We start from the raw sequence: 19,875 nt of genomic DNA on the forward strand, positions 1-19,875 counted from the left end.
CTCGGGAGCAGAGAGGGAGGTTTTTTTATTAAAACAATACTTTAATGATGTGCAACAAAGGAAGGAGGCGGGGAGGGGTCGGCTCATATATTAACTCTGCAATAGCCTCTGTAAGTCACAGTGAAGGGAGGGCTGGGGCGGGCGGGGGATCACTCGCACCACAAAGGCTCTACAAGGTCAGGACGGCTATTTCTGACCCGTGAATTAGAGAACAGCGTTACGAGACATTTAAACACGGTTTAACGAGTCCTCCGGCCGCGGCGTACAAAATCCCTTCCTGCTGCACACCCGAGCCCCCGCCGAGTGCGGATTTCCGCAGATGCTTCCACCACGGAGCGCCGGGAAAAGGCGGGACGACGGGGATCCGGCCTGTCAAACGTTGGGCCTTTGCAAATAAATGCAAATACATTCCTCGTATAGCAGTCATTTTGGCAATAGTATTAGCAAGCAATATGCTTGGATAACCGATTTCCACTGGTGCCATTGCAAACTCTTCTTTGTTGGACAACAAAAGGCCATTTGCAGCATTCTGGAAGAGAGAAACACACGGGCTCAGGAGCAGGATCCCGTCACAGCAGGTGCCCCACTAATGGTTTTAAACGGTTAGAAAAAAAACAAGTCCCAGCTCCAGGCTGACAGGCACACAACTTCTGTTCTCACACAATGCTTCTGATTATTTTTTTTTTTTTACTGCTTGTACACAGAAACTAGTTTTTAGAGGGTCATTTTTAGTAAGAAAAAAATGACATTTTATGTTTTAGCGTAGAGGCTAGCTGAAAAGAGAGACGGAAAAACATCCAACATATCAACAGTTGTATCTGGAGCAGAAACCCAAGGCAGCAGCTTTGTTTTTCCAAACTGACAGCACATACAACTGCTTTATCTTCCCTTCCACGGGTGCACAGCTCGCCGCAGAAGACAGCTGGGGGGCAGCTCAGCTCATCTACACATTTCCACATCCCGTTTCAACGCTCCCCACGGGGACAGTCAGTAATAACTCTCCCAAGTGGCTGATTTCGATTTTGCTGAAGTAAGCGTGTTTCCAGCACTCAGAAAAAGAATTTCTGACAAATCGTCTCACGTAACGGTATTGTTCTGGAAACATAAAGCAACTGTGAAGGAGATAATTTGCATCACGAGCGTGCCTGGAGCAGCCTGGCTAATCCAGAGGCACAAGAAATTACACGAGCAAAATGCTAACCCTGGAGCAACGCAGGCAGATTTGCCTGAGTCTTAAGATGAAGTACAAGGTCTTACCTGGAAATCATTAATTTTCTTAGTGAGAAGATGATGTGTTCTGAGTCACCTAGAATAACCCAGAAACAGAAGGGTCAACTTTAAGCCACCATCTGCAACTCAAAACATTCCCCGCTGTGTTCCCAGCAGCAAGAGAAGGAAATGTTTGGGACACGGAAAGCAGCACGAGGGCAGAGAACCAGCAGCCAGGAGACGCTGCCACGAGACTGCAGGCTCTTACTTGGCTACCGTTCACTCAACACGAACCACCCTGGGCGGCCATCTGGGAACCGCCAGGAACACCTCTCACAGTGAAAGCCGCTACACGCTCGCTTCAAAGGCAGCCCGGCTTCCTCAGGCCGGGACTGGGCTCTGCACCTTCTCGCCCGACGCTGGCGATGCAGCTCAACCCCCCGCTTTCTTCAGAAGGCCACATGTTGCGCAGGTAAAACCTGGCACCTTTGATCGACACATCACCACCAATCTACTGCATCCCCCTACTGTGCTTGGGGTGCTTTCTGGAGAGTCAAGAAGTTTTTTATTTATTTATTTATTTATTTTTAAGTCTGTATGTGCAATGTTGTTGGACTGCTTTGCATTAGGAAAGATGGTTATTAATTGTTTTCAAGCACTGCTCTTTAGAGAGGGAGCCCCATTTTTGACACCTGAACACACCCAAGCGCAAGAACTAGACCTATCTGTAACCTGTCAATCAGACAAGCCCCCCTTCCCTAAGGCAGGCAAGACCCACGGCAATGAAAACGTTAAGAGTTTTGGAACAGAGTGCAAGGTAGGAAGTGTCTTAAAGTAAGAGAACGAAGAGCACGAGTTTCTGATGAGTGAACACGGAACTCCACAGCACGAAACCAAACACACGAGCAGACCAGGAAGGAGGTGGCAGAGATGAATGAGCAGGGTCTGAGGAGCGCAGAATACACAGGACATCAACAACGAAAGCGTGGAAGGTGGGAGCGGTGCACGGCAGGAAGGACAGGCACATCGCCCCCATGGATGGAGGCAAGAGAGCAGGGACATTTCCTGCACTCGGCTGCCCAGCCTGCAAATGCCCATAAGAGGGAGCAAGGGATCAGGCACCTAGGATTAACCAAACAGGGCAAAGACCTGAAAGGGACATCAGACTCTTACCTGCAGATGACCTTTCAAATTGGCTGGCGTTTTATAATCCCCCTTTAAAACCTATGGAAAAGAGAAAACTTGAGTGACCTTTCTGGGGTAGTGGATCTATCAACATTGGTAAGTCCACCTCATTAACTGCATCCTATGTCCCAGTATACCTGAACCAGCTGAAATACCCCAATGGCTGTTTGTTCTACATTGTGGTGCTGTACTGGGGCAAAAGTGGGAGGTTTCCTCCTCCTTGACTGAAAGCAAAGACAGAGAGAGGCATCCTGCATGGGCAGGGAAACGACACAAGCAATTCTCTGGTCTCCCCCTTAGCTTGGGAGGGGAGAGTATTTTGGTCTTTACCATTGTTCCAGTTGTCCACATTCATCCCAAGAAGTACTGAAAGGTCCACGTCAGAGACCCAAAGAGTCCCTGACCCTGCCCAGGGCTGATGTTCGCCCAGCTCACTGTGTCCTAGAACAGCTCTCAGCAACCAGAGAGAGCAAGGAGGAACTGGAAGAAACCAGAGCACTTGGAGCACAGACCAGCTCCAGGGAACCTCTTCTGACCCTCAGTGCTGCTACTTGGCTGCCTGGCCACGATCCGCACATAGTACCATGGGGACTGGTCCCACCCGCAGACATTCCCCTGCTCCCACCAGTGTGACAAAGGACACCTGGTCCAAGGGCACCGTTATGGGGAGCACGTGCAAAGCTGGGGCGGCTGCAGAGTCCAGCCTCAGGCCAGGGAGGAACCGGTCTGCCCCAAAGCATGAGAAACTCCCTGTGTTTAGTAACTGCTGTCTGTGGCTCTGCAGCTTCTTCCTTCCAGTTCTGCTCAAGGGACATGAGTCAATATTCTAAAAAAAAAAAAAAAAAAAAAAAAAAAAAAAAAAAAAAAAGAAAATCTTCTGGTTTTGCCCAAGTGCATTACGAGCCTCCACTCGCATTCCCCGCGGGACCGCGGGAGTGGCTGGTGAGCTCCACACAGACACAGCCCAGTCTGCGCGTCCTCCTGGGGCCAGACCGGCGTGTCTGGTGCCTACAGCTGTGCACCTAGATAACATCAGCACACACCAGTAACTCCCACGCCTGGGTTCGAGAGCGGGGCTGGATCAGGGAGGGACGGGTCAGTATCTGCCACAACAGAAGAAATGAACACCACCACAAAATCATAGGGAACGTCATCAGTTTGAGCCACACCAGACTCAAATCTACCACACGCATCTGTTTTGAAATCATCTCGGTGTAACTGCGTGTCTGTTGCTCCCAGCCTCCCAAAAGGAAGAGAGCATTTGTTTCTCCCCTGCTCTTTTCTGATTTGGTTCAGCTGCCGCCTCTGCTCCGGAGGGCTCTGTGGGTGCAGCCCCTCACCGCCCCGCATCTGCACTCCCTCCCGTGGCAGCGCCACGGGCAGGCGGCAGCGACACTCACTCTGTGCGTGTTGTTGACAACTAAGGGGTCGGGGTGGCCGTAGTTGGGTGGGTTGGCGTAGGGGTCGTAGCCAAGCCTGGCGAGCATCGGTGCGATGTGGGCCATGTCCTGCAGCACATCCCCCGGGATGTGCCCGATCCATTTAGATAATGCCTCCATGTTCACCGGCTTGATAACCTGGTCTGTTGATCTTTCTATCCTGGGGAAAAATAATAAAGAAAAAAAAAAACAAACAAAACAAGACACTAAAGTTGGGTTTCACGTACTGGGTGTAGACAGAATGGCCTTCAGCCAGGTTCACTGCCAGTCCAACAGTTTGCTTCCAATGCCCAAGACACACGTGCAGCGCGAATAATCAGCACCTCCGGGTCGACCCGGGGCAGAGCCGGCGCAAGGGACAGCGGGACAGCCTCAGGGCAGCCACTTCCCACCCACAGCCCTGCTCTGGGGGAGCGGATCCTGGCAGGGGTTTCCAGGGCCCCAGAGGTTGGGTCCCCCCATATGTGGTGGGATCCATCCTGCATCAGGGTCAGGGTGTTACCAGGACACCTCTGCTTATTACAGGAAAATAATGAAAGATGTGTGGCCTGTAGCGCAGATACACCACACGGCCCCACTGAAAATCCAAAAACTTAGCCGTTTAGGCAACTTCGGCAAAACCCACTCTGAGCAAATAGTGCTGAAAGCCCTGGAGAAATCATTGCTTCTGCCATCAAAGGTGCCTGCGTCTCTCTATCCTACACCACAGCTGCCTTCCTGGTTTGCCTGGGGTAAGGGTGATGGGACATGCTCCCCGCTGGCCATGCCCCTGCCCTCCAACCCCACCGAGGAGCGAGCCCCTCGTGGGTACAGCCCCCCCTCCGCACACTGGCCTGGGGCAAGCAGCCACTTGCTCGACTCCAGCCAAGGGAAACCACATCCCACGCGGCACAGGCGACCCGGAATCCTAAGAGGGAGGTATGTGCACAGAGGCTGTGGATCCTGAGCCTCGTGCGAGCCTCACAGTTACCGCCCGCCCAGGCACAGGCAGTGCCGCACAGCCTCGCGGGGGAGAGCGTCTCAGGGCGGGGGGAAGCAGAGCCCGGCCGCACGCCCACGGCCAACACAGAGAAACGGAGCAGCTGTGTGTCCACAGCTGCCCTCACCCCCAGGGCGTGAGCAATTCATACAAAGACTGCTCATATTCCCTTACACCACGGATTAAATTTTGCTAAGTTAGACTTAAGTCTCCATTTAGGAAATAAAGAGCATTAAAAGAGCAGAAGAAGTGGGAGAAGGCAAGCACCCCCCAGGCACCCAGAGACGGACAGCCAGCAAGGAGGAAATGCTGGGGTGTGTCTCCACGGAGCAGGTATTTCTTTTATTCTGCAATACCAGCACCAAACCTGACAAGAATTGCTGCTCACCACTGAAAGCCATTCATTAGCAGCAAAAGTAATCACGGCAAGGAGGTATTTGAGGATGGGTGGAGAAAAGAGGCATTAAAGAGCTCACGTTTCAGAGCCAGCAGTTCTTCTCAAATTAGAGATCAAAATCATTTCTGCACTGTCAAGACATGAATAAAGCAGTCACCTGCTCCTAAAATCCTCGCCTGACAAGCTGCTTTGCCGGGTACAACAGATTGCTAGTAATCAAGCTGTCTTCTACTCACAAACGCAAAAGCTATTCAGCAAAACTGGACATGCTGCCACTTCTGGCCCTGAAAAAGCATCCATAAACACAAACAACGCGTCTGCACCCCCAGTTTTAACCTTGACCTCCTCTGTGTAACGAAAACGCTCCTCGAAAAGCCAAGACACTCACTTGGAAAGCGACACCCCGCCAGGCTTCCCTATCAGCTCCTCGTGGTGCAGCACCGTGTCGCTCCAGGAGATGTCCAGGAACTTCATGATGGCATGCATGGACTGCTCGGGGTGCAGCACCAGCTGCTCGTAGTAGACGGGCAGGCAGCGGGACCTCCCGATCTCCAAGCACTGGGAGTACATCACCTCGATGGCTTTGTTCCACTTGGTCAGGCAGTCTCGGTAGCTGTTCAGGTCGAAGCCCGCGATTGTCACTTTGCGTGTGATCATGGAGTGGACCGAAGCCCGGCCATCTCGAACCATCAGGAGGAATTTGGAATTGGGGAAGAGCCTGGACAGGTAGACAGAGGACTTCAGCGTGAAGGGGTCCTTGTTACACAAATACCTGGCTGGCTCACCATGCTTGGCGATCACTTCCAGTATAAAGGCCTGCATAGCGGCATCCAAAACCTGGTCCGTCACCCCGGCTTCGTCCAGGCGCATTTTCTCTCGCCCTGATTTGGACCAGGCCTGCCGCATCGCCAGCACGCGGGGGATGATGCGGGTCTCCTCTCCACAGCGCACCTCAGGGTGGGCATCGAGCATGGCCCTCATCAGCGTCGTGCCGCTCCGTGGGACCCCACCAATGAATATCAGGGGCATCTCCTTGCTGTAACGGTACTCGACGTGGTTGGAGTCCATCATGACCAGCTCCTCGTTCTCAGGTCTCATCAGCCTGTGCCTCCTCTCGCTCAGGACCTGCTGGCACTCCAGGACCTGCTGGCCGAGGTGCAGAGTCACCATCAGGGCAACCACCGAGCCCACCACCAGCAACACCCTCCTCATGGTGACCCGCATCCTGTTCTCCTCCGCACAGGCTGGTGACCACGCTTCAGCTTTCGGCTAGCAAGCGTCCAACCCAACGGGCATCTGCAAGAGAAACACAGCAGGGTCAGAGGAGCAGGATCCACAATCCAGCCCAGCCCCGCCGGCAACCTCAGCATCCAGCCTGGCTCCTTCAGGACGCTGACACCATCCCAGGCTTTCATCATCTCTTTCACTTATCAGCAACTTCCAGGCTAGGTGCCTTCTACCAAGGAGGTAATTAAAATCTGCCTCAGAACACACCCAAAGAGATTATTTCTGGACTGTTTGCGTACCCAGAATCACAAGTTTACAGCTGAAGCAAAGCTCCAGGAATGTTTCGGAGAGGAGGGGCCATGCATACCCGGTCAGTCCTTAAAAAAAAAAAAAAAAAAAAAATCTTTACAGAGAGTCTGTTCCATCCCAGATGAAGCCCAGACCCTCCCTGCAGTTCTTCCTTCCTTCCAAAACTGAGCTCAGCTCACCACCGTCTTCTCACTTCTCTCAGCCACCTGTCTCCTTCCTACATTTTCTTTTGTTTCAATGTGCTGTCGCAAGGGAGGGGAGAAAGCTGAAATAAGAGAAAAACAAAAGCATCTCGTGCAAATTTTAAGGGTCTGAGTCAGGAAAGGCAGTTACCCATTAGAATGAAACACTTTTGAGAAATTAAACCATCTGCAGCCTAACAGCAAACACACAAAGTCAGCGTTAAATGCCCTTCCTCTGGAGACTGACCTTACATAAAAATCCTGGAAGACTTCATCTGGCATTAAGGCTTTTTTGGGTTTTCCGCGCCTCGGTAGGATGATATCCAGCAGGAAGCCTGCTGTTTCTGCAAGTCCCCCGCTCTGCTGCCTGACGGGAGGGACTCCTGCGAAGGCTGGCACGGCTCCCCACACCCTCCCCCCGCTTCTGCTCCATTTGCGAGCACAGGTTTTGCAATCCTCCCCTGGGCTCACCCAGGGATTTCAAGTTCTTTGTGATTATGTGGCTGGGGCGGGCGCTGAATGGAGTGGAAGGAACGGGACGTCCACGCGTTTTGTTTTGCTGAAAATCCAAAGAACCGCTTCAGAAAAAAAGGTTTTCTCCTTTCGACTCTTTCCATGAAAGACCACATTTAGCAGCAGCCCGTCCAAAGCCGCTGTGCGGCAGGGAGCAGGCAGGAGAGCCCCCCCGGAGCCAGGCAGCCCCCTGTCCCTGCCCTACATGCCAGCACAGGGGCCCCAGACCCGGCCGGGTGCCGGAGGACTCGCTCCATTCCCCTTCCAACCCCTGACATCCCGCTCCACCTACCGGGACGGATGTAGCGGGCAGCTGCTCACCATCCACCCGCTCTGCTTTTATCCACTTCTGCTCAAACCACTGGGTTACTGCCGCACGAAGAGGCGGTGCCGCTCTGCCCACCCAGGTATGCGTTTTCCCATCCCAGCAGCAAAGTAAAATCACCACCAAAATGATTTCCGTGGCTCTTTAGCACCATGGTTGACATCCTGGCCAACTGCTTGGTTAACATACCAAGGTTAAACAGTTTGAAATGCACGGCCACGTACTATACAAAAGTCAAAAAACCAAATGCTGGCCTATTTGTTTAGATGTAAATCAGAGGGAATAACAAACAGCTCTGGCATTTTTGCAGCAGACTCAGACCCATTAAAAAGACAAGCGCTCATCTGCTCCTTCCTGCTATCTTGATCTGTTTCAGTCATGTAAATATATTCAAATGTTCACCCTAAAAATAATTGCAAATGCCACAAGACCCATTTCAATGCATTGTAGCTGGAGCAGGCAGGATTTAAGGCCAACTGGAATAATTACGGCTATGCAGACCAAGACAGGCTAATTAACAGGAAAGATCCGCAGTTTCGAAAGGAGGCCGGGAGCACAGAAGTGCTCTGTTCTTTGCAAAAACGGCTTACAGTGAGCGTTTCCCACCGCGATGCTCCCAGCAGCTCCAGTCCGAGTGCCGCCGGAGAGGAACAAAGGGACTCCCTCATTTTGCCGTGCGGCGCGGGAGGCTGGCGGGGAGCCCGCGGTACCGGCTCTGCTCCAGCAGCACCCGGTGGGACAAAGTGCCGTGTCCCTGGGACCATCCTGCTGCCCCGGCCCGGGCAGAGATGTAGCCCCCACCGCTGCCCATCCGACACCAGCAGCATGGGGAAGCTCTGGCTCCGCTGCGGGGCAACAGGAAAGGCAGAGAGGCAGGTGCCGACGGCTTCTCCCTCCCTGCTGTGCTCTGGACTCTCCCCGCGGCTCCAGCACACCACAGCCCCGCTCTGCCTCCTGCACGGCACCCGCGGGCACTGGGAGGGCTGGAGCAGAACTTCTCCGCTGGGACTACCCCAGTGTAGCCGGGCGGGATGAACAAGCATCCGTGAGCGTGCTCGGCAGCTGTCCGCTGAGCGACCGCAAACAATCCTGGCTTATTTTCAACTCTTTTGTGCAAACCTCCGCTAAGAATTCCCCAAAATTTACGGGGCTTATTAGGCTACGAGAGCACGGGGATGGATAATTTCCTCCACAGCAGATATCTGGTGGAAAATATCATGGCTTAATTAGGCGGCACGGCTGTCTGATCAGACAACCTTCTAGTCCTTCAGATGCCCAAGCTGGCTCTGTGAGCTTTCCACTCCAGCAGGAATTAGGGAGCTCTTGGGGGCTTCTCTGGCACATCGTGGCAGGGACTAAAAACCACTGCAGCTGGTGACAGGGAGCAGAAATCAAAGTGCCAGCAGCCGATCCCAGGCGGAAGCCCCCAAGTGCAGCTCAGACAGTGCCGTGACCCACAGCCAGGGGCTCTGTCCCCAGCTGCCACCAGGGCAAGGCTGGCACCGAGAGCAGAGAGCGCGGGGGAGGACGGGAGCTGGTGGGGAAGTGACAGCAGAGCAGTGACAAACGAGGACACAAGAGGTCCTACAGGCAGCAAGTCTTCCTTATTTTGCATGCTGATCGGACATTAGTGTAAACAAGGCTTAAACCATTTCTTGTCAGCTTTTGAAGGCAATACAGTATTAACGGGACATCGGTGGCGGTGTACACAGATGTATGAAATATTCACCAGCCCGTGCCCAGCATCACTGGAGAATCAACCGCTCTGGCACTGCCATCCGTATGTACTTACCTTCCCCCGGTAAGTTCATTTTGCTGTTAGCCGAGCTTCATGCTGAAACACAGGTGGCCGCGAAAATACCTAATGGGAAAGAAAAGCCACAATGTCGATTTGCTTACTTATCACAGACATCTGCACACGAGCCGACATGCAATGCTCTCCTCCTTGGCAACCTCCCCTGCCGCACGTACCCCTCCTGCTCACAACTTCCCTCCGAGCCCAGGGAAAGGTGGTCCTGGTGGAGATGGTGGTCCCAGCTCACGGCCAGCGCTGGCAGACAGATGTGGCACGCTTGTGACTCGGCCACCCGCCCCAAGGAGGCACCGGCACCGCTCCATCACAGCGGCGTTCACAAGGCTGAGCCAAAAGGGGAAACCAAGGGAAGCGGGAAGGTGACCGCTGTCATTTCCTAAAATGAAGCCTCCTGGAAGGGAGAAGCCTCAGGGGGACAGGAGCAGCTGGGATGTTTAAAACATGGGGGACAACAGCCCGAACGTGGCACGATTCCATTGCACACAAGTGACCGGCGCAACGGCCCATCCCAGAGGAAGCAGCTCCAGACCTGCCTGCCACAGACTTTGGTACAAATGCTGAAATCAGGCTATGGTCAGTCCCCAAACCAGTAACAGCAAAAGGAGACGGGGTCCAGAGGACTCCCCAGGTCTGTCAGGTCACGCTCGTGCCTGCAGGGGCGGTCACGGGGATGCCAACCTCAGCACCAAGAGCTGCCCGCGCTGCCGGCATCTCCCCGGCTCCAGCCCAAGGAACAAATCTCTCTCCAGCCTCACCATCCACCAAAGCAGCAGCACTGGCCCCATGCGGCATGCAAACCCCACCAGGTAGGGGAACCAAAACCTGCACATCATCCCAAACGCCAGATTTCCCACAAGGACACGACGCCTGCGCCCAACAGGGCTGCACCCACCCTGGGGAGCCCAGCAGCCACCTGCACCGCCTTGGCTGAAGCTGTCCTGCAAGCACAGAGCATCCCGGTGACGCCACCCCAGTGCAGGGGTGCTGCCCGCATCCCGCTGGCGGTGCAGCAGCCGTGTCCCTGCAGAATACCCTCCTCCAGGCACAGGAGGGCAGCAGCAGGCTGGACCCGTCCCAGCAGGGCTGAAGGTTTCCCAGCAAAGCCACCATCTGGGGGCTGTGCTGCAATGGAGCACCCCAAGGGGCAGGACCCAGTGGGCAGGCAGGGTGGCAGGGTGGCAGGGTGGCAGGGTGGCACTCCGCTCCAAGGCTTACAGTGTGTGCACGGGACCATGGGCTCGTCATGGGGCCGCTGCAGCCAGGCCCTTCCCGCAGCCAGCTTCCCCTTGATGCACGATGGCGTCCCGGCCTTGGAGGATGTTTTTGAGAACATTTCAAGTACAGACACTAATTGTTATTCCAGCCACCCAAGAGTCTCCTCCTCTCCTGCCCAGCTGCCATCAAACGTCACACAGCCCCTCTGCTTTAACACTAATTAAAAAACAGAGGGAAACTCCACCCAGCACGAACTTTGCAAGAATTCGTCCGCAGTGCACGCATCGCCCTCCTTCCCTGCAAGGCTTTTTCTGCTCGACCCTGGCCTGGCCTCCATCGACCACGGGATTTCAGGTCCGGATGAGGCTGCAGGTCTGCGGAGCAGCCGCTGCATCCCCGGATGCGCTTCTGCAGTGCCACGAACGATCTGGTGCACGGAGCGGCAGCGGTTTAACAGCCCGGCCCCGAGACACCCTGCTCCGGAAACGGCTCCAGCTCTCGCCCGTGCACACGCAGACAGACACACAGACACACACACGCTTGCAGACTTCCTTCCTGACGCCTGCCACTGCAGCGCGGGGCCGGGCAGCGTGCCACTGTGCCGGACGGGCGGACACCGTGGCCGAGCGAGCACCAACGGCCAGCGCCAACCGACCGCAGCCTCCACCGCCTCCTTCACCTGCTGTTGTGAAACGGGCAAACCACCGCCACCGCTGCCGGCGAGCGGCCCCGCGCGAGCCAGGGAGCCCTGCTCCATCTGTAGCCATGAAGCAGCATCTCAAGGCCCTTTCTTTTTAAAGCAGCAAAGCGTTACAAACAAACAACCAAACCAGTTTCTCCGAGAAGCTCAACATCATCAAAAAACGCGTTTTTCTTTAAACCCTTCCCAGAAATGATTGCTATTAACTGCGGCTTCCCCAAAAGACATAGGTGTGGCCTGGAAAATTTTAGTTCAAATCGTTGGTGCTTAATAAGAGGATGAGGAACTGCAGACGTCTTTGTGGTGGAACGGCAGCAGAAGCTGTGGTCAGCAAGAAATATCTCAGTATATCTAGCGCTCATCTTTACAAATCAGCAAAATTTAATCACTTAATTGATAGTCTCCAGTTAATTCACACGCGGCGTGCAACACAAAAATAAACACAGCTTGCGGCCGCTGTTATCCCAACCTGAGTTCCGGCCAACAATGCGCCCAGAAGTGCTGTCACCGCCGAAGGTTTGCGTGCTTCTCCGGGTGGCAGCTTGCAATGCGCGTTTCAAAACGCCCGACGACTCCAAGGCATCTCCCTTTAGCAGGACAGAGATGCTGACTCCTAAGGAGGCAGCAGCAAAGAGGAGAGGGGTCAACGAGCCCCGGGAGAGGAACGCCGGGAAGAGCTGGCGGGGACTGAGGGCGAGGAGCGGGAGGGGACGAACTGCCGGCACGCAACGCACGGGGTGTTTCTCCGTCTCAATTTCAAAGCAGCCCGAGCGAAAGCTGAACAGCAAATTTTAAAACGTTCACCAAGAAGTGGAGGAGCAGCCCTGGAAAGCATAGAAGCAGCAGGGATCTCCGCTTGCTGCTGCGTGCCCACGGAGGCGGCCGAGGCTGAGGTTCACCCAAGTGCAGCGTCAGCCCCGTTGCACAACGCGGTTTGTGCTCGTCCGCCCCCGCCAGGGCCAGGATCGATCCCCGCGGGGACGGCCAGCCTGCGGGAGCAGGGTCCAACCCTCTCTGCCGTTCACTGCCCACCCCAATCAATACCGTGGCGCAACGGGAGCTTGGTACAAACCTCTGCTGCAGGTGAGAGAAGAGCCCGCTTTTATGTGCATGAAATTAAGCTGCTGAGTGGCACCTACAGCACTCGGGGAGGGGAGGGTGGAAAAAGAAGTTGCTTTCAGGCCACCAAGTGGTGAGAACAGCAACATCGACAGCAGAACGGTTTTTGCTTATTAAAGCTAAAGATGCACTGCAGGTCACAAACCCAGGCGCATCTACAGGAACCAGAAGCCAATCCCAGTAAAAATACATGGATTTTAGAGCACTTCAGGATAATGCATCCCTTTGAAAATCCCCAGACAGAACAAACAGCACCGTGGTTTGCATTGGCACTGCCAACATCATCCCAAGTAAAACTGGAAGAAATAGTCAGAAGACTGCAAGAACGAGTGTTTAAGCAGACATCTTGGCACGCAAACCACAAGGAGGATGTTTAAGCTCGCGCCTTAGCACCCAGCCGGCTCAGCTCACCCCCACAGCATCCGCAGGGCACGCCGACACTGCTGCGCTCGTAGGTCCTGCCCCGTTTCCTTACAGTCGAGCACACTCAATGCCATGCACCAGCCAGCATCCCTGCAACGATGCCAGCTCCTGAGCATCTCCTCTTCGCCTTCCACTGCGAAAGATGCTCGCCGCATCCCCTCACTGCGCACCCCCTCACTGCGAAAGATGCTCGCCGTGGCTCTGGCCGCTCCGCTCAGGTGCCGAAGCCACCCCAGCGGCCGGGTGCGAGGGTCCGGTGGCACAGCCCACCCCCACGGCACAGCTCCTGCTCCCCAGCACCACCACAATTCCCACATTCCTGCAGCCCGGAGATCGCTGGCTTGCACCTGCAGGAGCGAGGGGTTTTCACAAAAGACCACTTTTCTCCCAAAGCACAAAGCCCTCCTCCAAGAGGGGGACACGGGGGATTTCATTCTCGCTGCCGACTGAGTACCTAGAAAATTAACCTAGCAGAATCTGATGCCCTGAGGATTAAAGCAGAGCACACCGGCTTCAAATACCAGCTTTCTCGCCCAGAAAAGCCCGTGAGGTGGAAGCCCTGAGCCACGCAGCGCGTTCCCAGCCTAGCACTCCGGCACACCGTCCCCAGAGAGCCTGGCCAGGGACGCACGCACAGCGCGCCAGCCTGCTTTAGCAGGCTCTAAATCACATCAACAAAGAATCGACAGACATTTCACAGCACAAATGTACTGTTTGTTTATTGCCTCAAGGCTGTTATGATTAGAAAAACATTTTATTATCCTGCTCAATGCTACAATGTTCCCGAAATAATAAAAATCCCACCAATTTACAGCATCTTTGCTCCACCCGCCTCTCATTCCAAGCACAGCAACAGCATTTTATCACCCGGCGATGGAAACCACACTATCCACCTCTGCCAACCTCTCCGTAAGACAACGGCCTTTGTCTCAAACTGGCTTATTAATTATGAAACGCCCGAAGTGAAAGCCGCTGCCAGAAGGCGGTGATGGAGGCACCCACCCCAGCGACCTGGCACAAGTCACCGCACCCCAGCAAAGCTCCGGCAAAGCCAGGAGGAGAGGGGCTCGCCACGTCCCCGCCTTGGCTCGAGGAGCAGGGTCGGGAGGTACAGCTGCCGCTGGAAGGACTGAGCCGAGTGAGGGGGTACAGGCGGAGAAGGGAGACCCCCCCCGCCACCCCGTGGGCTGCAAGGGACGGGTGCCACAGCAGGAGGGGTGTCTGTGACCCCCCAGTGACAGACGGAGCCTGCCAGATCGGCTCAGTCTTCACTTTGGAAGCACTTACGCCGCAACGGGCCAGGAGCTCTGCACTTCGGAGGGGCGCTTCTGACTTTTAATCAATCCGCAGCTCCAACTCACCGAGCTTTACCTTTTCTTAATTACTCCGCAGTCGCTGCCTCCCGGGGGCAAAGGCAAAGCCAGCGCGGGTGCCGCTGCACGAACGGTGACAGACAGACAAACGCACTCCCACGCTCGCTCCCCTTGCGCCCTGACCCATGGGCCTGTCGTCCCGCTCCCCCTGCAGAGCTGGACGAGGGGGGTCTTGGGAAGCACGGAGCTGCTCCCCCGCTCCTCCGACCAGCATCCCTCGAACTCCCACCCCTGTCCCAGGATAGGTCCCGGAGAACCGGGAGAGGGGCACACGGAACGCCGCAGGGCGAGGGGAGCCGGAGTTTGCAGCCTCCGCGTTAATTCACCGCGCTCGGTGCAAACATGACGCTTCCCTCCCAAAACTGAACCAAGGTTCCCCGCGTGGATGTGGGTGGTCGGAGCCCGCCATAAAACACAGGGAGAAAAAGAAGGCAGAGGAACTGCTAGAAAAAATACTAAGTATCTTCAAAAAAAATATTTTCCAAATCCACATGCCAAACCGTAAGTCTCAACAAGCTCCATTCTTGCAGGCACAAAGATCAGGATTTGCAAATAAAAGGTGGTTTCTGCAAGAGAAACCCCAAAACCTCAAATTTGCTTAAGAAGCAAAATCAAAATATTTTATTTCCCTATGCAGCAACACCAGGCCGTCCCCAGAGCTGGCTGAGGAGAGGGTAACGTGGACAGAAGGGCTGCCGGGCCAGGAGGAAACGCCACGGCCAGCCACGCTTCGGTAGCGATGCCCCATCTCCCTGCACAGACCGGCACCGGGGCCGGGGCTCGGCATTTTGGCTGCCACAAGGGCGAGTGTTTGGCATTTTCACAAAGCCAGTAATTTTGGGAAGGGCACAGAGTGCTGCCCAGCACCAACTTCAGCAATGTGCGAATACGTGGCCTCCCACTCGATACGACACAAAAGCCATCTCTGCCCGCGCAGCCCCCAGCGAGGACGTGCAACCACCTCCCACCAAGCCCCGCTGTGGGAGAAGCTCTTCCCGTGAAACCGTGTATGGAAGGAATGGAATTGGCTCCTTCCGAGATGTGCTGCTCTGTGCGCGGCATGGCTGACCCGTAAGACAAATTACCCTGAACAGCACATCCGAGTGCTTCACGGCTCTGTTCCTGTCTTCAGACACGCAGCTGCGAGCCCTGCATCCTCTGCTGCCATTTACAGCTGCAAACGCTGGGCCACTGAGGGCTGCCTCTGCATGCCACCCGCACCCCGCCGCGCTAGCCCACAGCCAGCTGTGAGCACAGCTGGCAGCCGGCCGGGGGGGCTGGGTGCTCTCCCACCACCCTTGCAGCGTGTCTGGGCGAAGCCGCTGCCAGAAACGGTCACTCACGCCACAGGATCCACCCCCAGCACCGAGCAGGAACAGGAGCACTGGAAAAACCCAGCTGCTTCTCCCTGTCCTGCTACAACAGGCTGCGGATCCCAGCGGCTCCGAAGCCAATGAGATGGTGGTCATTTCTCCACGGAAAAGCACCTTGACGAGCCGGCAGTCGTTTCCCCATGGAGAAGCACCTCGACGCCGCAGCCACTTGTGGATTCGCCGGTCTCGAATTGGGCTCACTCGCCTGGGAACGCACGATGGGAACCAGCCGCTTGCTTAACTTCCGAGCGCTGCGGATTGAGCAACCCTCTGCGGCTATCACTGGGTCTTGTTTACTGACCCAGCAAGAGGGCAAGGGGCTCGGGGGGGCTCCTTGGTGAGCCTGTCGCCTACCGCATGGCTCCTACGGGCACGGCCAGCCCCTGGCAGCGCTGCCAGCCCATGCTCCTGCCTGCACCTGTGCTGCAAGATCAGCAAAAAGGATGGATTGGGCGTGAAAAGGGGGGAAAAAAAAAAAAAAGCATCGTTCACCATTACACAGGATTCGAGGAGAATCCCTGCGATACTGGAGACGGATAGAGGTTTAGGAGAACTGCACAGACTAAAGGCTTGCAAAATGGTACGAAACAAAGCAGGCAGACAACATGGCAAGCTTCTCCCGCCGGCCCACGTGCTCGCTGCCTGCGCTCGGAGGGCTGTGAAATCCAAAGCGAAACATGCTCAGCTGAGGCTTCCTAAATGCATCACAAATTCGTCAGAAGACGCATCTGTACGGTGCCAAATAAAACCACCTGCTGGGTGTTTGTTTTCTCTCTCCAAAAATGTTCTTGACAAGTCACTGTGTTTTATAGCGCTCCTGCCATCCCGCACATCCCCTGAAGGCTCAGCGTATCTGTAATGCAAACTGCCTTTGGAAGTATCTTCCTAAAATAGCGACAGAAATTACTAATACAGTTTTTAAAAGCTACCGGCAGAGAACGGCAGCGGCATGAGCCTGCCCGTCCTGCTGGTGAGCCCACCAGCGAACCATGTCCTGGAGAGACCCGCATCGGCTCCTGCCTCCTCGCCCCCAGCCTGGGACATCTCGCCAGCACCGGTGTGGAGGGCACAATTCTGCCCGCGTCCCCCTGCAGCGATGCCCCTGATGCCGGCACTGGCTCCGGGTGATGCCAGGAAGGATCCATGCGGCACCATGCCCGGCTCAGCTGCTGCCGCGGGATACGGTGCTGCTCACCCCAGGCGAGGCGCTTTCAGCTTGGCAAAGGGGGCCCGGAGCACGGTGGTGGCTGCCCCATCTCAGCTGACGTGCTGCCAAACACCGAGGTGTGGAAACTGGCTCTCATGGCCGGGTCCTAGCAGCGATGCTCCGGTCTTCTGGGAAACGCGCAGCTGCTGGCATCAGTCAGCCACTGCACCCCCAGAGAGCAGCGTTACCCCCTAAGCGCGCACACAGGCACAGAAGGAACTCGCAGGAATGGAGAAAGCTCAATGCCCTGGACCAAAACACCGGGACGCTGATGGGTGCACCAGCAAGTTCCACCAGTCCCTTCCTCAAACCCCTCCAACTCCACCCCTGCGGGTTCACGAACAAACCGTGGAACATCTACAAAGATCAGCACTGGAAATCACCCCCCAAATTCCAGGGGCTGCCCCCCCTGCCTGAGCACCCTGCAGACCCTTGGCTCACTCTGCGGGCGGCACGGCGTGGCTGTTCCTGCCGAGTGCCACACACGCAGGAGCACAAGCTGCAGTCAGGCACCACGCTATTACAAAACCCTGCTCGCAGGAAACATTTGAACCTGCGTTGGCACTTGACAAGCTCCCCACGAGCACACTGCAGTATTCCCAGAAAAGCAACGTCAAATTTGGAAACCTGTTAGTACAAATCATTTTAATCTCTCCACTCGCCCTCGCTCGGTACCCGCGCGTGAGAGAGCGGCACAGCTGTGCGCAGGGGAGACTCACCACCCGTATATTAAGCACAAGCAGCTGGCGGGGCCGGGCTCCGAATCGCAAGAGGAAGACGTGTGAAGGGGTTTCAAGCTGTGAGATGTTTTTTGGACGGAGACCCAGCATGCAAACAAACACAGCGAGGGACAGAACAAAGGCCCACGCAATGCAAACCATACCCTTCCCATGGAAGAGCGTGGCCCAGCTCATGCTGCCGGCAGTGGGAACGCGCTGCCAGCAGCGCCAGGGACTGTGGCTCCAGCCACAAGTCCCAAGGAACTCGAGCTTGCTACGGAAATAGCGTGGATCTCGCATCCCTGCCATGCAGCACCACAGGGCAGCGGCTCGGTGACAGAAAGGCAGAGCAGGGAGAGCATCGGTGTTTTGGGGGGGGCCGCGAGGCACCATCGCAGCTGCTCAGGAGCCTGTCTGCAATGTCCCTGCCAAGGCACCCGCACCCCATGGCCACCCAGACCTCAGATGCTGCCCAACACCTTTCGTCCCAAAAGTTGAGGCTAACGCCGAGCGAGACCCATGGGTGCAGCCTCTCACCAAGCACTCGCTTGCCCAGGCCACCGCGACACAGGCAGCCACTCGCCCCAGCAGAGGAGGGCTGCCCCAACCCCCGAGTTCAGCCCCAGGCGCCTGGATGGACGGACGGACAGCCCCAGCCCGTGGGTGCCTCCGGACAAGCAGCGTGCCCAAGCCTGCTCTCCACACCGCTGTCCTGTACAGTGACGTAGGGGTGATGGAGGGCTCCCAAAGGGGTGCCAGGGAGACTGGGGGTGAGGGGAGCGTGTCGGAAGGAAGGAAAGAGGGGGGGAAAAAAGGTACATGGAGCACCCTGCACCAAGCATCCCACACTGCTCCGTGCACCGAGCATCCCGCATCACTCCGTGCACCGAGCACCCCACACCGAGCATCCCACATCACTCCGTGCACCGAGCACCCCACACTGAGTGCCGCGCACCGAGCACCCTGTACCATTCCGTGCACCGAGCACCCCACACCCTGCATCGCTCCGTGCACTGAGCACCCCGCACCGAGCACCCTGCACCACTCTGTGCCCCGAGCACCCCGCACCTTGCACTGCTCTGTGCACCGAGCACCCCGCACCGAGCATCCCGCATCGCTCCGTGCACCGAGCACCATGCCGTGCACCGAGCACCCCGCACCGAGCGCCCTGCACCATTCCGTGCACCGAGCTTCCCGCACGCCGCCCGCACGGAGCACCGAGCATCCCACGCCGCTCCGCGCCCCGCACGCCACCCACCGAGCGCTGCCCGCCGCGCTCCCCCCGCCCGCCCCGCCGCTACCGAGCGCCGCCCGGACCCGCCGCTGTCACCTGCCGGCCGACGCGGCGGCGGGGGGGCACGGTGTCGCTGCCGGTGTCGCTGCCGAGCAGCGCTGGCAGCCCCCGCCGCGCCGTACCGATCCCTCCCCCCCTCTCCCCACACGCCACTTACCGGGGCCGCCGCCGCCGCCGCTGCCGCCGGCCCGGAGCGGCGCGAGACGCGGCGACGTCACGCGCACGAGGGGCCGGGATCCCCGCGCCGCGCGCCGCCCCCACTGCGCATGCGCCCCGCCGCCCGCGGGCGATACCGGGCGGCACCGGGGGCGCGCGGACGGCGGCGGGAGATGTCACGTGACAGGCGCGTGCCTGCAGCGGCCGGGGTGCGCGTGCCCGGGACGCTCCACAGGCAGCGCGGGGGAGCCGGTGCCGGGACACGGCCCCGTGGCGGGGAGTGCTCCGGAGGGTCAGCCCTCGCCCCCCCCCAGCCATCGCCCCCGAGCCCCGGGGTGCTGGTTGCACGGTGCCCGGCGGCGCCGCCGCCGCTATTAATTACCGCCATCGCTAATTAGCAAAGTGGGAGCGCGGGAAGATGCCACCGAAAGTGCTTCAGCGGGAGGGGAAGGGGACGGGGAAGGGAGGAGGGCGGGGGCGTCCGGTGGGGAGGGGGGCGTCCCAGGGGAAAAAGCACCTCCTTGAAAGTGAATTAGGCTTTGATTGACTGCAATTAGGGGCTGTTAATTATTTACCGCTCGGGTGGATCCTGCTGCAGGCTGCTCACAGAGCTGTCTCGTGGCGTGTACCCGCCGGCAGGGCCCCGTGAGCCCCCGCTGCCCCCGGCCCCGCAGCACGGGGGGACACAGGAACCCCCCGTCATGGTCCAACCGCTCCC

General features: G+C 57.0%; 1 protein-coding gene across 20 annotated transcripts; it reads right to left on the bottom strand.

Moving 5' to 3' along the window:
* Positions 1 to 5: 5 nt before the first annotated feature.
* TPST2 (tyrosylprotein sulfotransferase 2) lies at positions 6 to 19,264 on the bottom strand. Of its 20 annotated transcripts, none has more exons than XM_074606853.1 (8): positions 19,159 to 19,264; positions 9,558 to 9,626; positions 6,736 to 6,813; positions 5,598 to 6,505; positions 3,795 to 3,993; positions 2,383 to 2,433; positions 1,258 to 1,306; positions 6 to 529 (listed from the first exon to the last, which is right to left on the bottom strand). In XM_074606853.1, exons 4-7 carry the CDS (start codon positions 6,431 to 6,433, stop codon positions 1,277 to 1,279), a joined length of 1,116 nt encoding a protein of 371 aa, XP_074462954.1. In that variant the 5' UTR covers positions 6,434 to 6,505; positions 6,736 to 6,813; positions 9,558 to 9,626; positions 19,159 to 19,264; the 3' UTR covers positions 6 to 529; positions 1,258 to 1,276. The 20 variants fall into 20 exon arrangements, with proteins under 20 accessions (XP_074462954.1, XP_074462962.1, XP_074462960.1 ...); XM_074606861.1 differs by lacking the exon at positions 19,159 to 19,264 and adding an exon at positions 19,038 to 19,138; XM_074606859.1 differs by lacking the exon at positions 19,159 to 19,264 and adding an exon at positions 15,896 to 15,994.
* Between the last annotated feature and the right edge of the window lie 611 nt (positions 19,265 to 19,875).

Source organism: Larus michahellis, chromosome 13, assembly GCF_964199755.1.
Source record: "Larus michahellis chromosome 13, bLarMic1.1, whole genome shotgun sequence".
Classification (NCBI taxonomy): Eukaryota; Metazoa; Chordata; class Aves; order Charadriiformes; family Laridae; genus Larus; species Larus michahellis.

Coding starts and splice junctions, on each gene's coding strand:
- TPST2 (XM_074606849.1), bottom strand. CDS start 6,433: ATGCGGGTCACCATGAGGAGGGTGTTGCTGGTGGTGGGCTCGGTGGTT. Junction 3,994..5,597: donor GGCGGGGTGTCGCTTTCCAA/GTGAGTGTCTTG, acceptor ATTTTTCCCCAG/GATAGAAAGATCAACAGACC. Junction 3,498..3,794: donor TTGTCAACAACACGCACAGA/GTGAGTGTCGCT, acceptor CTGTTGTGGCAG/ATACTGACCCGTCCCTCCCT.